The sequence below is a fragment of the Grammomys surdaster genome, unplaced genomic scaffold, assembly GCF_004785775.1.
Source record: "Grammomys surdaster isolate TR1022 unplaced genomic scaffold, NIH_TR_1.0 125940, whole genome shotgun sequence".
Taxonomy (NCBI): Eukaryota; Metazoa; Chordata; class Mammalia; order Rodentia; family Muridae; genus Grammomys; species Grammomys surdaster.
The window spans coordinates 2,814,900-2,841,513 of record NW_021620762.1 but is presented as its reverse complement, the minus strand read 5'-3'; the positions used below and the strand labels follow the sequence as shown (position 1 = coordinate 2,841,513).

At 46.2% G+C, this 26,614-nt stretch overlaps 1 protein-coding gene across 3 annotated transcripts; it reads right to left on the bottom strand.

Moving 5' to 3' along the window:
* Positions 1–992: 992 nt before the first annotated feature.
* On the bottom strand, positions 993–26,577 carry Acox1 (acyl-CoA oxidase 1). 3 transcript variants are annotated; one of them, XM_028752944.1, is made up of 14 exons: positions 26,382–26,577; positions 26,003–26,162; positions 18,410–18,570; positions 11,008–11,115; positions 10,352–10,471; positions 9,865–9,980; positions 9,035–9,204; positions 7,430–7,592; positions 6,841–7,031; positions 4,207–4,386; positions 3,992–4,097; positions 3,617–3,760; positions 3,287–3,493; positions 993–2,771 (listed from the first exon to the last, which is right to left on the bottom strand). In XM_028752944.1, exons 1-14 carry the CDS (start codon positions 26,488–26,490, stop codon positions 2,721–2,723), a joined length of 1,986 nt encoding a protein of 661 aa, XP_028608777.1. In that variant the 5' UTR covers positions 26,491–26,577; the 3' UTR covers positions 993–2,720. The 3 variants fall into 3 exon arrangements, with proteins under 3 accessions (XP_028608777.1, XP_028608778.1, XP_028608779.1); XM_028752945.1 differs by lacking the exon at positions 18,410–18,570 and adding an exon at positions 12,604–12,764; XM_028752946.1 differs by lacking the exon at positions 26,382–26,577 and adding an exon at positions 12,604–12,764 and having other exon boundaries at positions 26,003–26,116.
* Positions 26,578–26,614: the final 37 nt, after the last annotated feature.

Below are 26,614 nucleotides of genomic sequence, written 5' to 3'. Positions count from 1 at the left end.
GGAAGCTGCTGGCCCTATACCTAATTCTCTTCCTTTGAAGGTAACTCTAGGTGATGAATTTGTAAAGTTCTAGGCTGCAGCTAAAAGCTGTTCTGTGAAGGAAAGCCAGGAATTAAGATTAAAACATGAGGCTGGGCGGTGATGGCACATGCCTTTAATCCCAGTCCTTAGGAGGCAGCCGATAGCAAGGGCTACAAAGAAAACCTGTATCAAAAAACCAAAACAACAAAAACCTCACTATGAGTTTTAGGGTTTTAGGGCCCAAGAAGCACTGCAGGTTCTAAGCTCTGTGAAACCACAGAGAAGTCTGCAGGCCTAACAATAAGCAAAGCACCTAAATTCACTTATCCAGAAGGTGACAACCAAGGGGCACTGTGAAGCTAGTGTTGTCAGCTTATCTAGAAACATCTGGAAGGTGGCGTGGGTATGTGTGGAAGGGACTGTCAATTGATGTGGGAGACTTCCCTTAAAAGTGGGCGGGCCCGTTCCTGGGCAGGAGATTCTCGAGAGAGTTGAGCAACAGTAATCTTTTCTGTTTCTTCCTTGCCATGTGTGTGCAATGGCCTTAGAGTCTGACTACAAGAGGATCTCAGATCCCTGGGAACTGGAGTTGCCTGTATGGAGGACCGACAACTCTCTGTAATTCCAGTTCCTGGCGGTCCATCGTGCTCTTTGGCCTCCAAGAACACTGAACGTGTGGTGCAGAGATCACATGCAGGCAAAGCAACCATACACACTTAGAAAAACTGCTAGTGCAACTCTGGCTGCCTGGAACTTAGTATGTAAACATGGCTGGCCTCAGGCTCACACACACCTATCTGTCTCTGTCTTTGCTCCCACACTTTTACTCATTGTTTAGTTGGAGGTGGTTCTGTGGTGTAAATGCCCTCTTCAGCGCTGCTGAGAACCAAGGCCTATGCATCTGCCTACTAACAGTCGCCTCTGAATACAGAATTTAAAGTCAGAAATAAGTCTACATGTAACAGTCAAGATTCAGTCATTTAAATTTATTTGTTATTTTCCAGAATATGAATTACTGTCAATAGAAATCCCAACAAGGTGACACACTGTTTATTGTCAATATTCAGGGATTATCAGTCATTCCAGGAGAAAGGTTAAGGCTTGTGTCAACAAATCTGATGTTTTTGATTTTATGTCAGAGGTCGATATTTCCACTCCATTTATACTGTGTTCTCAGAACTGTTCTAAAAGAAATGTCACAGATACAGACTTATAGGTTACAATGATCTCTCTACTGTGCTTTTAAGGACCAAGAATTCCAATTAGCCAGGCATGTCGGCACACACCTGTAACCCCAGCATTTGGGAGGCTGAGGATCAGAGTTCAAGGCCACTCTGGGCCCTGTCTCAAGAAAAAAAAAAAATCACCACACAAAAAAATACATACACACATATACTACAAAAGGTGCAGGTTTCAGCTTTAAAGTCAGAATGATTATAGAGGCTGCTGTGCATATGAAGGGGCCGCTTTACTGCCTCTTAAGACTGCTAGCAGCTTACCACAGAGGCAGCTGCTCAGCAGGAAACCCCCACAGCCAGCACTCACTCTTGATCCACCTCCTCAGCTAACACTCTCAGCAGATGGCTGTGGCCCAGGGCTTTCCTGTTATTTCTGGTGTAAAAGGTGACCTGAGTGATTTATTTTTTTTTTTTATTTTTTTTTTTTTCAGAGCTGAGGACCGAACCCAGGGCCTTGCGCTTGCTAGGCAAGCGCTCTACCACTGAGCTAAATCCCCAACCCCGATTTATTTTTTTTTATGTCAAAGACTTTGGTGACCACTGAGCATTTTAATAGCTATGACAACAAGAAGACAGAATCTTTCAAATCTGGATTGTCCCAGGAAATTTACTTAACAAAGTCACCAAAATACAGTAATACCATAGCTGAGGGCTCTCCCTAGACTTAGAAAAACTGGTTATTATCTCTATTATCTCCTCCAGGAGAAGGCAAGCAAGCAAGGGAAGGTCAGCCACCATGATTGAAGCCCAGGCAATGGGCGAAAGCCTGGAGGTAAAGACAAGCAACTTAACTATGTCAGAAGGTGGAGTAAAGGGTGCAGGCCCACTACCAGGAAGGCTGAGCCTGGAGCAGGTGCTCACTCCCATCGGGAGGGAGCTCTGGTTTCTCAGTGGGTAGGTAATTTAAGGAGTCCTCTTGTTGACTATGGTAATGTGACAGTTAAAAAGGGTGACACACCCACACAACAGGCAGCAGGGGCATATGTACCGGCCACGGACCCACACCAGGGTTTCTATTAGTTTCCGGCCCCTAAACTCCTGTTCTTAGTGGGAGATCAGAAAGTCTGGAAAGTTCTACTCTATATCACACCTTTGTTTAAAAAACATATATTCAGTGATTAGCAGTAAAAATGTGAAAATAGCTAAGTATTTGTAGTTAATCTGTTAATTCCCCCAGAGTCAAGGCCTACAGAGGTTAGCAGCAGTACAAATAAACACAAGCCCACAGCTCTCAAGCTCTCTGGGTTCCTAAGTCTCTGTCTGCATTACTACACGTAAAATGCTGACTTTCTCATTGAATCTCTAAAGTCTGTTCATTTCTCTTTACTTATAGAGAGGAAAAGGTCAACCCATCATTTGCTCTATAGCTACACAAATTTGATGACGATTTCGCAAGGATTAGTCAATCAAGGAGAGATTTTCCGTTGCTTTGTGGAGCTCAGACTTGTCCCCAGGAAAGCTTCAAAGCTTGGACTGCAGGGGCTTCAAGTGCTTGTGGTAAGATTCGTGGACCTACAGGGAAAGTGGAGACCATGAGTAAGGGACTTTCTTGGTAAGTTTCCATTTTTCTTAAAAAAAAAAAAAAAAAGCAAAATTTTAATTAATAAAATATATCAGTCTTATACAAAAACGAATTTAAATATTTTTGTGTTTTGTGTTTTTTTTTTTTCATTTTTTTTGAGACAGGGTTTCTCTGTGTAGCTCTGGCTATCTGCAACTTGCTCTGTAGACCAGGCAGGCCTCAAACTCAGAGATCCACCTGCCAGGACAGCCATGGCTACACAGAGAAATCATGTCTTGAAAAAACTAACTAAATACATGTTTTCAGTTTTTCCATTTATTTATGTGCATGTGTCTGTATTAGTATGTTCCCTCGGGAGTCACAAAGGGTGTTAGATCCCCTGGAGCTAGAGTTATAGAAGTTTTTTGCCTAGCACCTGCCAGGGCACCCTGAGGTCCATGCCTAGCACCTTCACAAAATTAAATGAAAAATTCAGAAGCTCGGAAGCAGCTTTTGTTAGCCTTACCTCTGTTTTGTTCAGTGGGGATTTCTTGGCCCACTCAAACAAGTTTTCATACACATTCCCATCATAGCGGCCGAGAACAGAGCCGAGTGTCACGTCCTTAAAGTCAAAGGCGTCCACCAAAGCGACAGCATTGGGGCGGATCAGTGTGAGCAGCTCCAGTATCCGACCGTTGACTTGTGACATCTGAGCCCCTGTGATGATGTTCCCCTAAGGAAAAAATTAAATGAAGGAGCACAGAGCAGACAAATTACACACACAGGACTATAAACAGACAACTGTTAAATCAAACAACAAGCACACACACAAAAAGACTTGTCTCAAAACACTGACCTCAAGAAAATCTCCTCCTTTCTGGCTGATCCCATAGAGAGAATATAAGAGACACAGATTCCTCAGCACAGCTTGCACGGCTTTGTCTTGAATCTTGGGGAGTTTATCTGAAAAGATCTTAACGGTCACGTAGTGGCAGTGCGCCTAGAAGAAAGGGAAACAGAGGGGTGTGGGAATCCTTGGAAAGGAGAGTGTGCTGCTTATGCCTCGGATTCCCACATCTGAGAGGCTGAAACAGGACTGCCAGGAGCTGGAGGTCAGTGTTGGCTACCTGGTGAGTTCCAGACCAGCCTGCCTCAAGGAAGGCTACCACCACAGTGACCCAGCACTAAGGCAGGGCAGCGGAGCGGGGTGAGGGGAGAGGCCGCCACTGACCTCACTTGCTCGAACAAGGTCGACAGAAGTCAAGTTCCACGCTACTTCCTTGCTCTTCCTGTGACTCACTTGAGTCTGAAGGTTTTTTGCAGCAATTTCTACCAATCTGTTAAACAAGAAGGAAGAGCAGAGAGCTGAGAAAACAATGGTTCTCAGACCTGGCTCCCAGCCACAAGGCCCCCACAGCCAGCCTCTTACCCATGAGGGGAGCTCACCTGGCTGCACGAAGCTTGTAGGCCTCGGTCAGGCTGTCCAGACTGTTGATGTCCACCATAGTTGGCCAGACTGCCACCTGCTGTGGCTGGATCCGCTGACTCGGCAGGTCATTCAAGTACGAGACCATACCACCCACCAACTTCCCCGACTGCACCTGGTCATAGATTTTCATCAAGAACCTAGAAACCACCAGAGCACATGCTTTTAGCAACTCCACTGAAATGACTTCACACTACATGACAGGCATTCAGTACCTGCTTAGGGTGGTCATATGCTATGCTGACTAAATTTATGTCAACTTGATACAGGCTAGAGTCATCTGAGAGAAGAGAACTCAGAAAATGTCTCCACAAGAATAGGCTCTAAGCAAGCCTGTAGAGCAGCAGTCTTCAACCTGAAGGCAATGACCCTTGGGGTCCAACAGCCCTTTCACAGAGGTGGCCTCAGATGACTGGAAAACACAGAGATATATACATTATGTTTCACAACAGTAGCAAAATTACAGTTACAAAGTTAGTGACTAAAATAATTTTATGCTTGGGGGTCACTACAACATGAGGAACATATTTAAGGTCGCAGCACTTGGAAGGTTGAGAACCACTTCTATAGAACATTTTCTTAATTAGTGATTGATGTGGGAGGGCCCAGGCCATTGCGTGTGTCATCTCCGGGCTGGCAGTGCTGGCTTCTGTAAGAAAGCAGGTTACAACAGAAGAAGGTGTGCCAAGTCCTGCTGCAACTTGATATGCCAAGGAGGGCTGATATCCTTGGAAGGCCTCCCCTACTCTGAGGAGAATGAGAAAGGAGGGGCAGGAGGGGAGGTAAGAGGGGAGGACTGGGAAGAGGGGCAGGAGGGGAGACTTTGATCAGGTAATAAAGTAAATAAATTAATGAAACAAAGCGAAGCAGAGTGAGAAAGTCAGGAGGACGAGCACCTGCTCCTGCCTCCAGGCTCCTGTCCAGTCTGAGCTCCTGTCCTGACTCCTCTGATGACGAACCGAGTGATGTAAGCTAAATAAACCCTTTTCTCCTCAAGTTGCTTTGGTTGTGGTATTTCATCACAGCAACAGAAAACCCTAACCAGGAAAGCAGTTGGTACCAGGAGTGGGCTATCGCTGTGACAGACCAGACCACGTGTTTTTGGGAGGATTGTGGAAGGACTATGGAACTTTGGGCTAGAAAAGCCTTTGAGAGTTGAGAGCTGAGGGAGCTGTCCTGTGGGAGGCTGCACGGTGAGAATGTGGAGAGCAGTGCAGACAACGGAGGCCTGGCTTGTGACGTCTCAGAGGGACACAAAGACTCTACATGCATTTTATGTGATGAATCTGTGATGTCTGGTCAGCTGGAGCTGAAGAATCAGCTGTGATTAAGAAGAGACCAGCATCGCTGAGGTGAAGCCTCAGGGTCGGCACACAGAAGCTGTGGTCCAGAGGTGGCCAACATCATACTTCCGACTGGCAGCTGAACTGGGTAGTGTAAGAGTCACCCGGGTGGTGCTGGTTTTGAAGGCAGGAAGGGGTCATGGAGAGGAGCTGAGGCTTGGCACTGTGTGTCAGGGTTGGAGTCCCTGAAGAGGGGCCAGCAGAGGCTATTGGTGAAGCCTAGATACATTGAAAGACTACAAGTGAATTGGAGATGTCAGTGCCATGGGATGACCACCAAGAACAGCAGCAGCAGTGGAGTGGACCAGCTGGAGCCTAGAAGAGTGGCTGTGTGTGTTACAGGGGTAGGAGCTGAAGTGACCCAAGCCAGTGGAGGAGCCCAGAAGATCCTGAGGGAATCCTAGACACTGGACATGACATTATTTACACTGCTGGAGTTTGGGTTTGCTGTGTACAGACTGTGCCCCGGTTCTTCTCTCCTCAGTAGGAAGGGATTTAGCTTACTTTTGATGATATAGGCGCTCACCATGGAGACTTCGAATTTCTAAGAGTTTTGGATTTTTACAGAGACTAAACTTTTTTTTTTTTTGGTTTTTCGAGACAGGGTTTCTCTGTATAGCCCTGGGTGTCCTGGAACTCACTCTGTAGACCAGGCTGGCCTTGAACTCAGAAATCTGTCTGCCTCTGCCTCCCAAGTGCTGGGATTAAAGGCATGCACCACCACCGCCCGGCTGAGATAAAACTTTTTTTAAAATTTATTTTTATTTTGTGTATTGCTATTTTGCCTGCATATCTGTTCGTGTGAGGGTATCAGATCTTGGAGTGACAGACAGTTGTAAGCTGCCATGTGGGTGCTGGAAATTGAACCCATGTCCTCTGGAAGAGCAGTCAGTGCTCTTAACTGCTGAACTGTCTCACAGGCTAAACTTTTAAAGTGTTTGAACTGGTAAAGTCTGTGGAACTTTCAAATTGTAATTGTGATTCGAATTTGTGGTATTTATTAATCTGAGATCTTGAGGATGAATTAAAAAAAAAAAAAGGACAGGTTATGTCTTAAAAAACCCTTTTCTCCCCCAAGTTGCTTTGGGCATTGTGTTTCATCACAGCGACAGTGACCTGGACTAAGACAAACCACAAGGTAAGTGCATCAGGATGGAAGCAAGAGCCTGCCTGTCTTCGTGGTGGAGAAAGGGAAGCAGGAGAGCCCGTGGAGACGACCCCAGGAGGAGAAGCCAGCGGTGTGACTCTCACCTAGCTGTCTGTAGCATCATAACAGTGTTCTCTCCCTCAAAGGTGCAGGCTGGGGTAAACGTGACGTAAATGTTTGGAATCCCACTGCTGTGAGAGTAGCCGTGCCCACCGCAAGCCATTCGACATTCTTCGATCCCAGCGTTGGCTGTCCAGGTAGTAAAAGCCTTCAGCCCAGCGGTGAGGGCATGAAGCTATGGGACAAGCACAGGCCATGAGAACCCTGGCTTTAAACCCACCTTCTAATGAGAAAACACATCCTCTCCTAAGTGTGCTGTTCACTGTCAGAATGAGCTGTGTGCACAACAGCCCAGGAGGCAGTCACCTGACCCATCTGAATTAGTAGTGATAGTCTCACACCTCTTTCTCAACTACTATACTTGGCCAAACAGTAATCTCTCTCCTTTTAAATTCTATTCATAAAAATTTCTTCTTGACATCTCAGCTTTTAATGAAAAAAAGTTCCGGGATTTTGTAATTCCTTTCAGGAAATTCCAACGTGCAGCTTTTGGATATCTGCCATTAGGCAGACACGAACCTAAGAGCATCCCTGGTGGAATATGAAAAGCGAGGAAAGCGTGTCTGTACGTACCTCAGGCAGCTCACTCAGGTCCCCTTGACCAATGCTCTCATTAATTCGAAGGTAGGTCTCCTTGATGTATCGTCCTACAAAGTGGAAGGCATAGGCAGTGGCCAGGAGCGGGAAGAGTTTATACTGCTGGGTTTGAAAATCCAAAATCTGTGGTTCCGGGTCACTAATAGAGAAAAAACAGTAAATGTTTACCTGCGACATTCCAGGTTTCAGTCCAAGTGCTCTACACGGCAGTGAACTCCTCCTCACAGACCCTTCCCGGAGGCAGTGCTCCCACTGCTGTCATTTTTTTTTTTTTTTGGTTTTGGTTTTTCGTGACAGGGTTTCTCTGTGTAGCCCTGGCTGTCCTGGAACTCACTCTGTAGACCAGGCTGTCCTGGAACTCAGAAATCCACCTGCCTCTGCCTCCCAAGTACTGGGATTAAAGACGTGCGCCACCACCGCCTGGCATCGCTGCTGTCATCTTACAGACGGGAGAATGAGAGGTCAGGGAATCTGCCTGACATCACACAGGTCACAATGGCAGTCCCTGTCTCCATAAGGTCAGAATCTTTTTTCTTTTTTCCCTTTTTTTTTTTTTTGAAACAGGGTCTCCCTACATAGTCCAGCTTCCTGGAACTCACTCTGTAGACCAGGCTGGCTCAAACTCACAGAGACCTGCCTGTCTCTGCCTCCCAAATACCGGGATTAAGGGTGAGCACCACATCCTTGGCAATGCTCTGGCTCACTCTACTGCACTGACAATAGGACAGTATTCTAACTGCTGCAGCATTTCCAGTATGACTGAGACAACTACATTTCCAAACTACCCAGAAACCCAATGGTCCACTCACATGTAAAGAGGATGATATAAAAGGCCCAGCCTACCACAGGGGTCAACACACTGCATTCTAACCACGACTCTGGAGATGACAGAGGCAGCCCACTTGCCCTCACTTCCTCCCATCATGGATACTAAGTGCTATATCCTTTAAAGGCCTGGCATGCGTGAGGTCCTGGATTAACACCTAGCACCATGGGGCTGATGCCAAGGTAGGGAAGTGGGTAAAGTGGTTATTCTCATCTTTCCTCTTCTGTGTGTGTGTGTGTTGGTTGATGTGTTTTAATTTTCAGCATCTGGTAAGCAGCATAAGTACATTAGTAGAGATGCCGGGGCAGAAAGCCAGAGCTGACTTCCGGTATGCTGACAGAGCTGTCGAATTATTTGTCTGAAGTAAGGGTTTAAGGACGTTCAAATGGTGCATTACACAAATTTGATTTATAAACTGTTAATTATCATAGAACTTATTTTAGTATTCCTTTTTTTTTTTTTTTTTTGGTTTGGTTTTTTTCGAGACAGGGTTTCTCTGTGTAGCCCTGGCTGTCCTGGAACTCACTCTGTAGACCAGGCTGACCTCGAACTCAGAAATCCGCCTGCCTCTGCCTCCCAAGTGCTGGGATTAAAGGCGTGCGCCACCACCGCCCAGCATTAGTATTCCTTTTTTTATTTGATATTTTATTATATACATTTCAGATGCCATCCCCTTCCCCATGCTTGTCTTTTCTCTTAAGAACAGGGGGAGAGCAAGCCTTCAGCACTGAGCTTCTCTCAGAGCCCACCCTCACCTTGGCTTGATTTCAGACTGGTGTCTCACAGCGCTGTACCGGATGGCAATGGTGCACGCCTTGGACAGACTCTGAGCTGCACTTCCCACAAGGAAGGACCTGACGAAAACCATGGTCCCATACGTCAGCTTGTTACTCAAAGGCTTTACATACGTGCCATCAGGCTTGACCTGTGAAAATAAACAGGCGGAAATGTCTCTCTGCGAGGTGACAAAACCATGGACTGATTCTCCAAGTGTGCCTCCTGGAACAGCAGGGGACCTGGCTTCATTAGGATCAGGCAACTCATCTGAAATACTAAATTTCACTCACAGCTTGATTTGAGGATGATGGAAGGGGAAGAGGAGGAAGGACAATGGAGGAGAAGCACATGGCCTGGAGAAACCGCAAGTCATGAGGGATCTCATAGCTGGGGAACAGAGTAGTGTAGTGGTAAACCTGCCCAGTCTAGGCGTGCAGTGTATATTCATAATGACTGAGTTTTCTTTGACCTGTCTTATTGGGTTGGAGATTTACCACAACACATGGGCTTGCTATGTATCTCACGCTGACCCTGAACTCACTTCCGCTTGCCTCTCAAGTACACACTCTACTTGGCTAACAAGCTAAGGTCTAACTGGCCTTTCAGATGATTCTAAGTTACTTAAAGGCTTGAGAGCCACAGGTTCACCCAGCAGGTGATACTTTTCACACACACATCCCAACTGCTTCTAAGTCGCCGTCAGAGACTGTCCTGATCCTGAGCTTAGCTGGTCTGGGGTACACAGTGAAAACCTGCTCCATCAATAACAATCTACTACCACATAACATAAGCAAATAAACAAATATACCTGGGCATACTTCATCAACATGTTCTCTCTAGGGATACGGTAATTGTCCATCTTCAGGTAGCCATTATCCATTTCTTCATAACCAAACTTGGGGCCGATATCTCCAACAGTGATGCCTACCACAGACAACAGGAAGCACGTGTGATGCTCATGTTTGGGAATTCCTCACCTCCCTCGGCTCCTCCCCGCCTCCCTCGGCTCCGCTTAACTGGGCCGGTCCTTATTTTCATTACTTTGTTGTATGTACGTGGGTATTTTCCATGCATGGATGCCCATGTACCACATGCATGCCTGATGCCCCAGGAGACCTGAAGACGATACTGGATCCCCTGGAACTAGAGTTTCAGCTGGCAGTGGGCCACCATGTAAATGTTGGAACTGAACCCTGGTCCTCTGAAAGATCAGCCAGTGTTCTGAACTGCTAAGCCATTTCTCCAGCCCCTTGCAGTTTTAATTTTTACCTTAATATCAGATGAACAATTCTTACCTGGCAAGGGCTTGTGGGTCCCAATTTCACGGATAGGGACAACAAAGGCGTGTAAGCCGTAGGACTCCCCTTGAGTGATGAGCTGAGCCAGAACTATCGCATGATTGGAAGTCTTCCCAACTGCAACAGCAAGACGGAGGGGTGCCTTCCTGTTCAAGGAAGGTCTCACCTCCTGACCTTCCCGCCTGAGTCCCGAGCACTGGGACTGTGAGTGTGAACTCCTGACCTTCCCACCTCTGAGTCCCGAGCACTGGGACTGTGAGTGTGAACTCCTGACCTTCCCGCCTCTGAGTCCCGAGCACTCGGACTGTAAGTGTGAACTCCTGACATTCCCACCTCTGAGTCCCGAGCACTGGGACTGTGAGTGTGAACTCCTGACCTTCCCACCTCTGAGTCCCGAGCACTGGGATTACAAGCGTGTACCACACTTGGTTATGTTCTAGTATTTTGATTTTTTATGTTTCTGGCTCTCCGGTTGCAATGCAGGCTTTGGTTCTGGACCTGCCTTTGCCCGTCACCTCACTTCCTTTCCTGGAAAGGCCTTTCTTCTCTTTAATAAACTGTCTCTGTCTTTATCACAGTCTCATAAGTCCTCAAAATGTTTGACAGTAGCAACAAACATCCAAAACATGTTTAAAGAAAAAAATTCAACTTACGTCCCCCAGGCCACCACTTGATGGAAGTCACGGTGGGGCTGTTGAGTATGAACTCCTGGGTCTTGGGGTCGTATGTGGCCGTGGTCTCCAGGCCCCGGAGGTGAGTTCCTAAGGACAGGTCACATGGCCTCAGTATAGCAGAGAGGGAAGAAAACAGACCAGCCAGACCTCAGAGAAGCTAAATTCCAGCAATGAGTCTGTAAACGATCGGTGACTGACGGGCACAGCACGGTCACTGTCCCATTAGACAATTCCCACTATGCCACAAGCAGCAGTGTCCTGAGCGTCCCACTTGTAAGTGTGGCTCAGTGGATATACCATATTTATTGAGACTAATGAAAGAAAATGTAGAGGCAACTTGTGTTCTTCTATGTAACAGAGATGGCTACTTTCCTTTAAACTCAGTTCTTCTACATTTTTTTTTTTTTAAATTACATTTCCTCTGGGCAGTGGTGGCACACTCCTTTAATTCCAGTGCTTGAAAGGCAGAGGCAGGAGGATCTCTGTGAGTTTGAGGCCAGCCTGGTCTACAGAGCAAGTTCCAGGAAGGCCAAGGTTACACAGAGAAACCCTGTCTCAAAACACAAAAACAAACAAACATTACATTTACTCTGTGTACACACGTGCCCTGTGTACAACATTTACTCTGTGTACACACGTGCCCTGTGTAAACACATGAGCCCCAGCAATTACTGGGAGTCACTTTTCACCTGCCAAGTGGGTTCTGGGAATAGAACATGGGGCTGGGCAGCAAGTACCTTTCTTTAGTGCAGAGCCACCTTGCCAGCCTGGGTCCTACTCCTACGTTTTAACATGACAACTTTGACTCTACTGAGCTGTTTACCTCTGTACTTGTGAGAACGTTAAGCAATGTGTGATAGAATCAGACTCCAGTTAGACCTGTACATTCACTGCAGCTTGTGTTAGAATGACCACTAAAATGGAAACTAAGAACTTGAAAACATTTAATAATCTATAGGTCCAACAAGGCCTGGGTTCACTCTGTGGGCCAGGCTCCACCTCGGTGCTTCTCATGGGGAAGTCGGTGTTTAGTCTCATGTGTTGCTGGAGATGGACCGTTATACATTGTAATTCTTTGAAAAGAACTATTTTAAAATGTGGCTGGCATTTTATACTGAAATAAGCACTGAGGACCTTTTAACAAGCTACTTTGAGAACCTCTGAGGCCTCGCTGAACACTTTGAAACATCTGGAAATTTCCAAACTGAGCCACAGAAATGGACAGTTTGTGAGCCACAGCCTTCAAAGGAAAAGTCAAGAAACCAGGCACTCAGTAAACTCTGCTGCCTAAGAAGCCATGGGGGCCATGTCAGACAGCACAGTAAAGATGGAGTGTCCTCACAGGCACAGCTGAACTCAACTGGACGCCACGCTGCATCCTGTGAGGAACCTATAAAATACTATTCCACACCAAGGAGGCTGTGTAGAACACACACTTTGACTCCTCAGAATATGGGAATAAGCTGACAGATGCAAATGAATGGCAGACCGACACCAATTCAGAAACCATGAAAAAATCACCACCTCCAGCCCCACCTAGGCAGGCCTGCAGAAGGTAGACTAAATACACTGTACCATGACCCATCTCTGTCTGCGCATAAGTGCCCGTGATCTCCAAATTCCAGGCTGGCATGAAGAAGCGTTCCTGCTGCTCTTCGGTGGCCTGGTGAAGCAAGGTGGGCAGGAACATGCCCAAGTGGAGGTCCAAAGGCTCAGGATGCCCTCGGTGCACAGAGCTTCGAGGAAAGACCAAGGACAGGCATTTGAGGGAAGTGTCACCAGGTGTGTAAGAATCAGAAAAGTGAACAGAGCAGGGAAGGAAAAAAAACAAACTGTGAGTATGAATCGATCAGGTGCACTTCGCCACGGACGGGAGCACTGCCCTTTTCTGTATTAGTTATGCTTCTCAACAACGTGCATCTTTCTTACGCTGGCAGAGCCAACAACGGCATCGCTCTTAAGCAGCAGGGACGGGTTGTGGAAACCCAGACCACACAGCACAGAACAATGTGTTCAAGGCAAGACTCTGGCCTGCTGATTAGATGAAAGGAAATCAAAATTTGGAAAGGAGATTTGAACGGGAGCAAAGGTGCCCTTGGGTGGGGCAGAAACAGGAGAACATGGCAGTTCTCTCAGTGATAAAACGAACCCTGGCTAAGGTTTTCCTGGATGCAATTTCAGTGAAGTGTCTAGACTGGGATACTGTTTGCTCAGAAAATATCTAGGACAGATCCACAGTCTTCACATAACGAATTCATTCAAGTTCACCATATCAAATATTCAGCCAGGATCTACTGGTGCAAATTAACACAAAAACTGACAGTGCTCTTCATCCCAACAATGGCAGCAATTAAAGACATGCAACTTCTAGTGACGACCATTATAGCTGCTAACTACAGACCTGTGCATGACAGGCTGTGTTACATTACTATGCTATTTCATTATCTTACAAAGAAGCCTGGACCACATACCTTTCATCCTCTCAGCTTGCCCCATCTAAGCTGGGGAGGAGACAAGCAGCGCTTACCAGGTAAGCAGGAGCTTACCAGGCCCCCTCCAGGACAAGCGGCTGCACTTCCAGCTAACCATTCACAAGAGATACAGTGACTCTTCCCCACTCATAGAGAATAAAGGAAAGTGGACGGCCACACGACACATTGCGTCAGAACGGCGGTGGCAGACCAGGACAAGGGTTTGCAATCTAGTCCTGTCTCTGGTCTCTGGTCGGCAAGCTTAATCTCCAAGTCCAACATGGGTTGAGACCATCCAAAATCCTTAGAAATATCAAAACTGGAAATCCCAAAAGGTCGGCCATGGGCAGAGAGGACGAAAGGTCTGTGGGGACTCTTGTGCTGCTTTTGCAACTTCCTGTGAATTTGTAGTCATTTTAAAATTAGAGAAAAACATTGAAACCAATCAACGGAACTGGTTGTGATGGTACGTGCCTATAATCCCAGCATAGAGGAGGCAGAGGCAGAAGGATTTAAGTTCAAGGCCGGCTTGGGCCATGTAGAGGAATCCTACCTTAAAAGCCAAATGAAACCAACCAATTGCATCCTGAAATGCCCTTTTCTTTTTTTAATATATAATTTATTTTTATTTTATGTTCAGTGGTGCTTTGTATGTCTGTATGTCTGTGTGAAGGTGTCAGAGGCCCTGGAACTGGAGTTACAGTCAGGGATGTGAGCTGCTATGTGGGTACTGGGAATTGAACCCAGGTCCTCTGGAAGAGCAGACGGTGCTCTTAACTGCCGAGCCCTGTCTTCTGCCCCAAGATGCTTTGTTCATTCATGGCTTTTAAAATGCCAGTGCTGGTAATGGTGGCATAGCGCAGTGGTAAAACAATTGGCCTTGGGTTTGTTCTATCACAAACAGACAAAAGCCAAACGACTTTTAATCCCCCACACCCAAACCTAGAACTCCTACAGGAGGCCCTGGATTTAACTAGGGATGGGGTGAGTACCAGGCTGGGGGACACTCAGGGTAGAATTCATGCTCAGTGTGCTTAGGCCCTGGTTTAACCCTCAGCACTCCCTTCCCGAAAGGATAGTAGCCAGTAAGGAAAAGAAACGCATGCCAGGTCCCCAGAGCAGTAACCCTGACCTAGACGGGGAGCCTGGGGGCTGGGAACACCCCGATTTCTGCTTTCGGGAGAGCTGTTCTGTGTTGCTAACAATCTGAGACTGCTAGTGAATGAGGAGCCTGGAAGCAGCCTGCTTCAGACTTGGAAGGTTTGTATCTGTGTGAGGTGCTACAGAAGGAACAGCACAGATTCGTCAAATACACCAGAGAAGGTGGGGAAGTACTACAGTCAGACGCTGTTAGAACATCTCTTGTAGCTAACAGAAGTCTTAGTTGCAGTAGATAACATTTAGGAATGTACAAAGAGTGTGATAGCTTCTCTACTGAAGTTGACTATGCATGACAGGGATATATACTACTGTAAGATAATTTGTCATAAGTTATAAAGCACCAGCATTACATTTGGTGAAGTGTTAAAGTCACTTCATTATGTTATGTGGAAAGGTCTCTTCAGTCTCCTCCATAGGCTACAGAGCTGGGCAGGCTGGCAGCCAACAGCAGGGGAAAATGCTCTGGCTGGGAGCACAGCTGAGCCTTTAGCACAGTGGCTGCCTAGCCTGCAGGAAGCCAAGTTCCAGCCAAAGAGAAACCAGGCCTGGTGACTCACGCCTATAATCAGGCAGGAAGATCCCCACAAGTTTGAGGCTGGTCTACAAAGGGACTTTGACAAGCCCTGTCTCCCACAAACACCCTCCTGCCAAAGATCTGACTAACAGGAAAAAGCTAGTTTCTGCCTAAGAAGAGCATGAGAGAATTACTTCCAAAGAAAATAAAAAGCTTTGCCAGAACCCTCGAATTCCTGCAATATTTTTATTTTCAACTTGTCAAGGTGAGATCAGAATCACAGTCAATAGCTGGAGCTGCACCCTAGGCAGGCAAATACCGTAGGAGGGAGGGGCATCAGACGGTTGAAGCTAGCCTGGGTCATCCCCCTTTGTGAGGTACGGGGCTCAACTGCAATCCCCATACTGCAGAGTCAGAGGCGAGGACTGATGGGAATTCCAGACCAGCCTGCTCCGTGTAATGAGTTCCAAGCTACTTAGAACCCAAAACAAAAAGAAGGGGCTGGAGAGATGGAGAGAGCACTTGTTGCTTTGCCAAAAGACCTGAGCTCAGGTCTCAGCACTCATGTAGAACTCACCCAGGACTCTCAACTCCTGTAACTCCAGCTCCAGGGGATCTGCTATGCTTTTCTGAACTCTGAGGGTACCAACACACTTGTGGTAATCACACACACACACACACACACAAAGAATAAAAATAAATCTAAGTGTTTTGTTTTATTTTTGAAACAGGGTCTCACTGTGAAGCTCTGATCAGCCTAGAACTTACTATGTAGATCAGACTGGCCTCTACCTAACAGAGATCTGCCTGACTCAAAAAAAAAAAAAAAGAAAAGAAAAGAAAAGAAAGAAAAAAGAAAAAAGCTCTTTTCCTCAATGGAGCAATTCATTTCTGATAATAATAGACAAAAGGCATAACCCCAAATAGTATATATGTTTATAAACAAATATCTGTGTATACACAGTTTTTTTCTCTTTCCACTGCAGTGCTGGGAGTTGAGCTGAGGGCCTCCTGTGTGCTAGGCATTGCTCTTATAAAGAAGTTAGATTACAGCAGCCAGGAGGGACGACGGATTCCAATCAGTGGTAGAGTGCTGCTCTAACAAGCACAAAGACTAGGTTCCATCCCAACACTAAAGGAAAAAGACAGACAGACTGACAGAATAAAGCTGAGAAAATTACAATAACCCAAGCCCAAGACACAAGTCTCATGGGAACCTACAGGGTCCAGTCAGCTTGGAAGAGCTCAGACTAGGACGGGGGACAGCAGTGAAGCCACAATGCAGGAGGATTAAAGACTCATAAGATCAACTTTATCTTTCAAGTTTGATGGAAGAAAGGACCGTGTCTTCCAGGGCAGCATCTGTATAACAGAAGCTTCACCTTCCTAGACCAAAGCAGTACTGGGAACTAAGGCAAAAGGCACAGTCCCTATCAGTGGCAAGATCTTCAGCTGGTCACCTGCTTTGTGACCTGAAGAATGTACACCTGACTTCCACACTGTCCCTCCAACACTGGAGCCTGCAGAGCATCTTCCTCAGCCCAGGCCTCTCCTTGCTTGAGGCTCCAGACCCAGAGACAGGTCTGTCAAGATTTCCTGGTATGTCTGAAAGGACAGGAAGGCATAAAAGGGAAAAGACAGAGCTGACAGGGATCTGCCTTTTCCTTACTCGGAAAGGACTGTGTTTTAACCTGTTCTTTATCCGGTAATACTGTCAAACGCAAATTAACCAACAGGTTTGACCTCTTAACCTGCAGGACAGAATGAGGGTAGGGTGGAAAAGATGACCAAAAATGAACAAAACACCAAGAAGCAAAACTTAATCCTCTACAACTGCACCCTGGCAGCGCTCTATAGAGACACAACTGAACTGACTCAAATACAAAAAAAAAAAATCCCAAATTAGAAGTATACAAACTTGTCCAGAGAAAGAAGTATGAGTTCACTTTCTGATCTCAGCTAAGAGCTCAAGCTTCAGTCTGTCCTCTCTCTAAACTTAAAGCAGAAAAATTAGGCCAACAAGAGAAGACTAAAAGACACATTAACTTCCTTACACTTCACACAGAAGGCCTCCTATGAAGAATGCAAGTCAGTACATCCAGAAAGGAAGTCACAATATTATAGCCTTCTCCCCTCGGGAGATGTTCTTCTAGGCCTGCCCTGTCAGTGTTGGCATCCTGAATAAAGCCTCGGGTGTCTGGGATATAGATCACACACACCTTCTATGGTCCCCTGGAGATTATAATGCAGATTTGCTCAGCATCCGCCCCACACCCTGTATGGTTCTCTGAGACAGTTTAACTTCAAAGTCCAGGTTCACTTCAAACTTGCAATCTTCCTGCGTTGGCCTCCCAAGTGCTGGGTTATAAGACTGCTCTCCCATGCCCAACTCCCTCCGCCATGGCAGTGACGTATGAGGTGGCCATCTCAAATCTAAAACACTCACTCACACCTGCTGGGCACATGGTGCAAACTTACCATCATGTAGGGGGCTGAGGGAGGAAGACTGCATGTTCAAGGGCAGCTCAAGGCTAACAAGGCCAACCTTGTCTTTAAAAACCAAAGCAAACAACAAAAGCTAAAACATGCAGACTTACCATGAGTTTTGTCTCTGAAAACAATCCTATTCAACACTGAGACTGTAACTTGCTGACTATACCCAAGCATTTAGGAAGGATTTATCCAAAGCTACTGGCAGTAAAGGACCCACAGACATTCACAGAGGAACTGTATGACAAACAGCCAGAGAAAACCACAGGCCTCGTTTTACAAACTTTGGAGCAGCTAGCAGGCAATGCAAGAGCAGAACTGTTCCCTGCTTTTACTGTGTCATTACACCCGTACCTCTGACGTCACCTCTAGACACTGGTGAGGCGTCAACACTCAGAGGAGCTTCCAACAGAGTCCTTCACAATTACACATACCAACATAGCTGGGTGCTCTGATAACTTTGAATGCCATCTCTCGAAGCTGCAGAGCAGCTGTTATCAATAGGTATCTGTGTCTGTGACAATGACAAGCTTTAAGGAGTGACACTGAAGATGCTCATCAGAGCCCTGGACCTATTTTTTTGAGGAAATAAACTCAGAAAGAGAAACTAGGTTTTGATGGAACAATTTAAAAAAATAAAATCCCAAACACATGGCAGCAGGAGAGGAAGGGAAAACCCAACAGCAGGAGTCACTTTCCTGACCTCGTTAAGTGGTCACCCCAGGACCCTCGGATGTGGACTAACCGTGGCCCATCTCCGTCTGGACGTAGGTGCCAATTATCTGGAGTTCTTGGGCAGGGTGCATCCATTTCTCCTGCTGGGCAGTGGTGCCCTGATTCAGCAAGGTAGGAATAAACATGGAGTAATTGAGGCCAACAGGTTCCACAAAATTGACCAAATGTAGTCTACAGGAGAGAAAAGAAAAGCGTCTCAGCCTCACGCTACAGACTGTGTCCACCACACATTCTCTTATTATCACTTTATTAGGATTAGTGTATGTGTGTGTGCACGCCCATGCATGCATGCATGCATGACATGGGGAAGAAGGCAATGTGTACCACAGCACACATGTGGAGGACAGAGGACAACTGTGTGCAACACTTCTCTTTCCACCTTTACTTTCCAGAAAGCACACTCCATCTGTCAAGCTCCGTGGTAAGCACCATGAGCCACTCTGCTAGCCCCTAATCTCACATTCTTGACAAAAAAAAAATCTTGCCCCTCAGGATGAAGGACGGAAAGCTGAAGATCTCATCTACTGAATGAAGTGTAAGATTTACTACTTTATAAGCCAAGAGCCAAGAGCAAGGTCTCCTGCAGCGTCTCTTCTCACCTCAGGGCCAGATTTTGTTTCTTCTCTGGTGCTGGGGGCAGACCAAGCACCTCAGGCAGGCTCAGTCTAGTTCCATCCGTGACACAATCGAAGACTTCTTGTTTCGTTTTTTAAAAAAGAAGTCTTGTATAAATTCTACACTTATCTAAACAATGGCCTTTGCTGTTCCTCTGGCTGCTGGCTGCTCTGAGTCAGTGTGAGTAGCTTTTGTGTTACTTTCAGGTTTAACTCTCTTTGAAGTTAAGGAACGCCACAAAACATTCTTTATATAGCTGTTAAAAAAAACAACAGAGAGTAATTTAAAGAAAAAAAATCTGAGACAGGGTCTCACTACATAACCCTGGCTGACACAGAATGTATTCCGTGGGTCAGTGTAGTCTCAGACACCCAGGCATCCTCATCCATTGGCCCAAGTGCTGGGATTACAGGCACTCACCACTGGACCTGACATGAGGAGTAGAACAGTCTCTGCCCAGATGACCTAAGCAAGTGCCCTGAGGAACAAGTACGTACTTCAGGGCAGGATCACAGATCTTTAAAGGTCTCCAGGATATCTAATGCGAGCATTAAAAATCACCCCCAGTGGCCATCAAACACTGCTTCAGATTAAGGAAACTACACATGATGCTGAAATCTGGCCCTCGACTGCCTTTTCAGAAAACAACCCATGCAACAGTGAAGACACAAACTAGGCACACCTGTTACATGCTTCCTACGGGTCCTCTAAGGGTCCATCTTACATTTTGGCCCATTGTACACCCAAAGAACTGGAAGTACACATGATGTGTCACCTAAGTGACTTTGAAGACTTCTCATCCAGGAGACCTTGGGCTTCATCACAAGGACTGACTACAGTAGGAAGGGAAGACTGTCACTCCACGGGGCCCGTCACCATAAAGCCGGAGCAACAGCAACCACAGCAACTGCCTACTGTTCCATCTCAGAGGTAAACACCACACAGAGCAGCCCTGGACTCTTCCTGCTTTCCATTGACCACAGCCACTCCGAGACACTGAGGCTGAGACTGATGCTGCCAATCAACACAGATGAGCTCACGTGACTACATGTCTACTGGAGGGTGCGACTGCTGCGGTCCTGGGGACTGTTACCATGCTGCTCAGTGACCGCTTGCTCCGCCATCAATGCTTTCAGTTGTGTGGTTAGGGCAGAAAGGTCACCTTTCAGCGGGGGCAAGATATTTTTGCATAGCTTTGTCTAGCAGAAGACACTCTGTTCACTGCCCAGCAAAACAAAAAATTGCTTTTGGGGCACGCTGGAAACAAATGCCCTAAAGCCCATGAGACAGTTGACTAGCCAACACAATAAGTACACAGAAGAGCCAGGCGATGCTGACTGGCTTTAATCCCAGCACTTGGGAAGCAAAGGCAAGTAGATCTCTGTGAGTTTGAGGCTAGGCTGGTCTACAGAGAGAGTTCCAGGTCAGACAGAGCTACATAAAAAAACTTGGAAAACAAAAAACAAACCACTACATAGATGATAATAAAAAGCTCCCAATGATGAACTGCCTTTTGTCTCTGATTTCTGTAACGTCATATTCGTCAACTGTTATTTTAAACTGTATAGAAGCTGGAGTCGAACATGCTTAGGAAAACAGCAAAGGGATGAGGCAGGAGCATCTTGAGTTTGAAGACAGTCTGGGCTACAAAGCAGAAACCAGATGGAAAATGGGAGGAGAGAGGAATCTAAAGGGAGAGAGGAAGCTGAGCGCCAGTAGCCCGAGGAGAGGGACAGACCCTTACATCACCTCCAGGGCCAGAGCAGCATAGCATCCATCCGAGGTGTCTGAGTCTCACTGAGATCACCACCTATTCACACACTTCCTCCCCTCTCCCTCATGAATGGATGGATGGGTAGAAAGAGAAAACACGGGAAGTTCTGAGAAATAAGGTTTAATTGAAGAGCCAAAAATGGTGAATATATAATGCACCCACATTTCCATGAAGAAAATGAAAAGACTGAGCAATTCAGTAAAATGGTCTGGAAACTGGAAAATGTAATTATAAGGATATTAACCCAAAAGCTCCTGTGCAAAATGAGAGGAGCTGGGCATGGCAGCATATTCTATGAGCCTGGTACTCAGAAGGCGGAGGCAGGCAGACATATGACGAGTTCAAAGGCAGCCTACTCTACATAGTGAGCTCCAGGCCAGGCAGGTCTGCAATGGTGAGACCCTGACTGGAAGGAGGAGACAGAGGGGGAGGGGACAAACAGGACACATATGCTATTGTTTTTCAAGTTTAATTAAAACTTTTGTTGTTTCCCCCTTCTGTAAACCACATGAAATTCAGCTGAAGAACAGACTGCAGCGAGAAGTGGTAGTACACACTCGAGAATCCATAAACACCTAGAGCTGGGATGGGGGGGGGGGGGAAAAGTGAATGCTTAAGCTCCATAGGGAGATGTTGGGGTACACTGGGCGAAGGTATGGCGCTGGACCAGCAAAGAGCTAAATGCTGGCAGGATCTTGGTACTGTTATTTCTATGGCCTACCAATGGCCTCATATTCTGTAAATATTAATTCCTCCTCACTAGTCTGAGGCAATATAGAATTGTATCTGATTAGCTGTAATAATATTTGGGCAAGAAGTGGAGGGCAGAACTTCAAGGGGGAGGGGAAGGCAGGAGAAGGGGAAGGATGCTGGAAGAAGAGACACAGACTGGACAGAGGGACCAGGACAGACCTCAGCAGTGGAGCAGAGAGGTATAGAACTAGCCACCTGACTGACAGGCCATGGCCAAGATAGTCAGGTTAGGTTTATAGAAACTGGGAGACTGCCAGGCAAGGTGGCGTATGCCTTTAATCCCAGCACTTGGGAGGCAGAGGCAGGAGGATTTCTGAGTTCGAGGCCAGCCTGGTTTACAGAGTGAGTTCCAGGACAGCCAGGGCTACACAGAGAAACCCTGTCTCAAAAAAACAAAAACAAAACAAAACAAAAAAAAGTGAAATAACAGAGGTGAAAGAAAAGATAGCTTAGCGGTTAAAAGTACTCCATGTTCAATTCCCAGCACCCACCTGGCAGCCCACAACTGTCTGTAACTCCAGCTCCAGGGGATCTGACGGCCTCACACAGACATACATGCAGGCAAGACACCAATGTACACAGAATATAGATAAATAGATTTTAAAAAAGAAGCCTTATTTGAAGAAGGAGGAGGAAGAAGAATTTGAAGGAGGAGGAGGAGGAGGGAGAAGAGGAGGAGGAAGAAGAGAAGGAAGAAGAGGAGGAGGAGGAGGAAGAGAAGGAGGAAGAGGAGGAGGAGGATAAAGAGAAGGAGGAAGAGGAGGAGGAAGAGGAGGAAGAGGAGGAGGAAGAGGAGGAAGAGGAGGAAGAGGAAGAGAAGAAGGAAGAGGAGGAAGAGGAGGAGGAGGAAGAGAAGAAGGAAGAGGAGGAAGAGGAGGAGGAAGAGCTGGGTGCAGTGGTGATGCACACCTTCAATGCTAGCACTCAGGAGGCAGAGGCAGGCACATCTCTGCGTTTGTAGCCAGCCTGATCTACACTGTCAAGGCTACACAGTAAAACCCTGCCTCAAAAACCAAAAACAAACAGGTGGGGGGGGGGGGGGAGTTATATAAACACATAACAAAGAGAACAGTAAACGCCCTAAATTCCTGGAAATCCTTGTGCCTCAATTCTAGTACTCAGCCCTCATTGAGCATCTATCCATTGTATTTTATAATTATGGTAAGGGTTTTTTTCCCCTCTAAATTTTTATTACTAGGTGAAAAATAAGCCATCTATATCAAATGACAAGAAACTGGGCAAGAGGGCTGGAGAGATGGCTCAGTGGTTAAGAACATGTACTGTTCTTGCCGAGGACCAGAGTCCAACTCCCAGCACCCATATCAGGCAGCTTTTAACTCCAGCTGCATGGAATGCCCCTAACCTTGGGCACATGCATACACGTGCGCACGTGCGCACGCACACACACACACACACACAAACACACAAGTAAATAATGATGATAAAAATTAAGACAAAAAAAGAAACTGGGCAAGAAAGAATAATGATAAGTTTTTCTTGGCAGCACATAAAATTCTGATGCTGAGTTTCAGTCAGAGTTGAAGACACAGATGGACCTATATGCTCACAGAGAGCCTTGACAGCAGTCAGTACCAAGGCTAACCTCCAGTCTCCTCCTCCAACGTAAACACATCTCCCCTCGCGTCCTGGGAACACTTCTCTGTCTCAAAGGCCACTGAAACTTATCGCTAGTATTTCATTCGAAATCGAGGCTCAGTCTAGAGGAAGGACTTTGTTCTAGGTCTAGTGACCTCACTTGAGCCTGGTTGCATGTCGTGCAGTTACAAGGGTTATGAAATATGCTGTATCATGCACTCTACCAAACACAACAGCACTCCTCCATGTTGTACTGAGAAGACAAAAAATTTCAGCAATCTTTGTTTGTGAACCCAACTCAGTCCAGTTTGCAACACTTTCCTGGGACTTAACTCAAATCCCACAAATTACAAGCTTTAGAAACAAAAATAAGTATTTGGAAGTTGGTAAGTCTTCTGATTTGGGCTGCCAAAACTAAGCACAGCAAGTTGTAAACAGAGATTGGACTGTCCTCAAGCTGGATCTATGTAAGGATGACTGTGACCTGCCTCCACCTCCCATGTGCTCAGATTACAGGCACAAGCAAACTAGTATTTCTGACTAGTAAGATTAAGTTGAGTTCTGAGGAAGGCCTAAGGAGCAGAGCAAACCATTTCATTGTCACAGTAATGAGTAAACTAAGTCACAAGCAGACTCTGAATGCATTGCATCTATAACTCAAAGGAAAAAGAAATGCCCATTACCACAGAAGGGCAGGACTTGCAATGTTTATATTAGTTTTTGAAAGCATATTTTTAACAACATTTAATCTTTTTAAGCCACGCAGGGTGGCTGACATCTGTAACCCAGCAGTTAAGAGGCTGAGGCAGAAAGAATATTTGGAGTTGGAGGCCAGCTTGGACTACAAAATGACTGAGACTAATCTATCTCAAAAAACAAAACAAAACAAAGCAAAACTTCAAAAGAAAATAAAAACAAAATCTTTTGCTGTTGCTAAGGTGTTGCAGAGTTAATCTAGGATCTGGAGCATGCTAGGCAAAATTGAGTGTACTTCTGGTCTAAAACTTTCATTTTGTTTTTTAAAAAAAGTTTATTTATTTATGCATATGAATGCTCTGTCTGCAAGTACACTTGTATGCCAGAAGAGGGCATTTGGTTCCATTACAGATGGTTGTGAGACACGGTGTGGGTGCTGGGAATTGAACTCAGGATCTCTGGAAGAGCAGTCAGTGCTCTTAAAAGCTGACTGACCCCCTTTACTTACTATCTATCTATCTATCTATCTATCTATCTATCTATCTATCTATCTATCTATCTGTGCTGGGATTGAACCTAGGTAACTGTGCATCTAGGTAAGGGCTCTACTGGTGTAGAGATACGAGGTGTATCTCTCCAGCCTCCCGGTTTTATCTTTATTAATGAGAACACTGGATAGTTCCTCTACTATGTAAACCCCAAAGAGATTTTAAAGGAAATAAAGGAGAAGCAGCAGGGCTGCTGCAGGCAAACCCTTGTGCTGCAATGACTTTAAGGATGGGGAGGGTCTTTATATGTAATTTTTAAAAAGTATTTTTAGAAACGTATGTATTCTTCGTGCATTGGTGTTTTGCCTGCATGCATGTGTACGAAGGGGTGTCAGATACCCTGGAACTGGAGTTAAAAACAGGTGTGAGCTGCCATATGGGTGCTGGGAATTGCCCAGGGGAACCTGGGTCCCCTGGAAGATGAGTGTTCTTAACCACTGAGCCATGTCTCCAGTCCCCTTATATATAACTGAAAAGCAAAGAACAACAGGATGAGTGAAAGCTGCTTTCCTGAACAGCAGGACTAAGGTGAGCTTTCCAGGCAGGACAACCATGAGGAACTGCCCTCATCATGTCCCACAATGCGAGGTTCTTAGAATGAGGTTCTGAGACCACAGGCCCATTCTGCGGCCTGACGGGCTCTCCACAGACTCTCACATTTCCTATATTCTATACTCAAAATACCCATCACGTAAAGACAAGATTTACTGGTGTTCCAAAACAGTTAATGTCTGGTCTTGCAACTACAGTTCCTCAGAAAATCAGTGGGCCACTTTCTTCCCTATTTTTTTTTGTCCTCAGTGCTGAGAATCAAACCCACAGCCTAGTGACACTAGGCAACCTGTGTCCCACTGAGCCACACCCCTGGAATCAGGAAGCTTTCTTACAAAGTGCAGGTTCACCTTGCACTTAACTTTCATTGGGGGTGTTTGGAACAAAAGGCTTTTTTAGTATTTGTTTGTTTCCCCCAGTCCCTGCAGGGCTCCCCTAGTATCTGCCCTGCCTTCTGGTTCACCGTCTCCCACAGCTTCCCTGTGTAACCCTGGCTGGCTGTCCTGCAGACAGAAACAGACAGGATAGACAGGAATTGGCTCTGCTGACCAGGCTGGTCTCAAAATCAGAGATCAGCCTGGCTCTGCCTCCTCCAGAGTGCTGGGATTAGAGCATGGATCACCATGGCCTAGTTCAAAAAAATTCTTTAAATTAAATTTAAAACTTATTTTTATTGTGTGTGTGTGGTGGGGGGTGTAACAGCCACCTCTAGCAAATGGTCAGAGAGGGCAATCTGAGGGAGGTGATTCTCTTTCTACAATGTGGGTCCTGGGTATTGAAATCAGATGATTAGGCTGGGTAGTCATCTCACCAGCCCTCAAAATTTTTTAAAATAATAATAATAAAAAAACCAAATTTGGACACAACCGTTCATTATTAGCATTTTACAAATATGGCACACTATCTCACTAAAAGACCTAGATGCAAAAGTAATAGCATTTTTCACACATAAAATTGAATCATGAAATGTTCAATTTAAGCCTTTAAACGCCATACAAGATAAAAAGACATCCCTTCCACACACACACACCCAGCTGTAGTTTGGGCATACACTATAAGGTACACCTACTTTTTAAACCACATGATTTCTTCAGGGTCTGAGATGCCAAATTCTCTCATCTTCTTCACCATGGTGGCACTCTTCTTAACAGCCACTTCGTAACGCTGGCTTCGAGTAAGGAAGTTATAGTCTTCATGCTGGAAGTCTGGGTCGTTCAGAATCAAGTTCTCTGCAAGGGAGTTAAATGACATCAAGAGAAACAAGTGTTCACCCTCCCTGAATCCCAGCAGATTAGAACGGAGGACGATCCCCTCTGAATCCTGCCACCGGGCGCCCATCGAAGTTGGGGGTCTCGGCTTCCTCTAAACTCCAGAGGCCCCAAATCCTCATTCACGGGGGTCTTTCGCCTCTTTCGGTAGAAGAGAGAGGCCCGGCCCTCCAGTCTCACCGATTTCTCGACGGCGCCGGGTGTTCTCCGGACTGCCATCCAAGATGTACGTGATTAACTCCGGATTGAAGGTGGCGGCGGCCCGCTCCTTGCGAAGGTCGGGGTTCATGACGGAGGCCAGTCTTGGTGGCAGAGGAGGTGGCGACAGAAGTGACAGACGCCAAAGCGATAACCCGTGTCCGCAGCTCAGGCGCTGACCCGGCCCTAAGAGCTGAGCCAGACAGCCCTCGGCC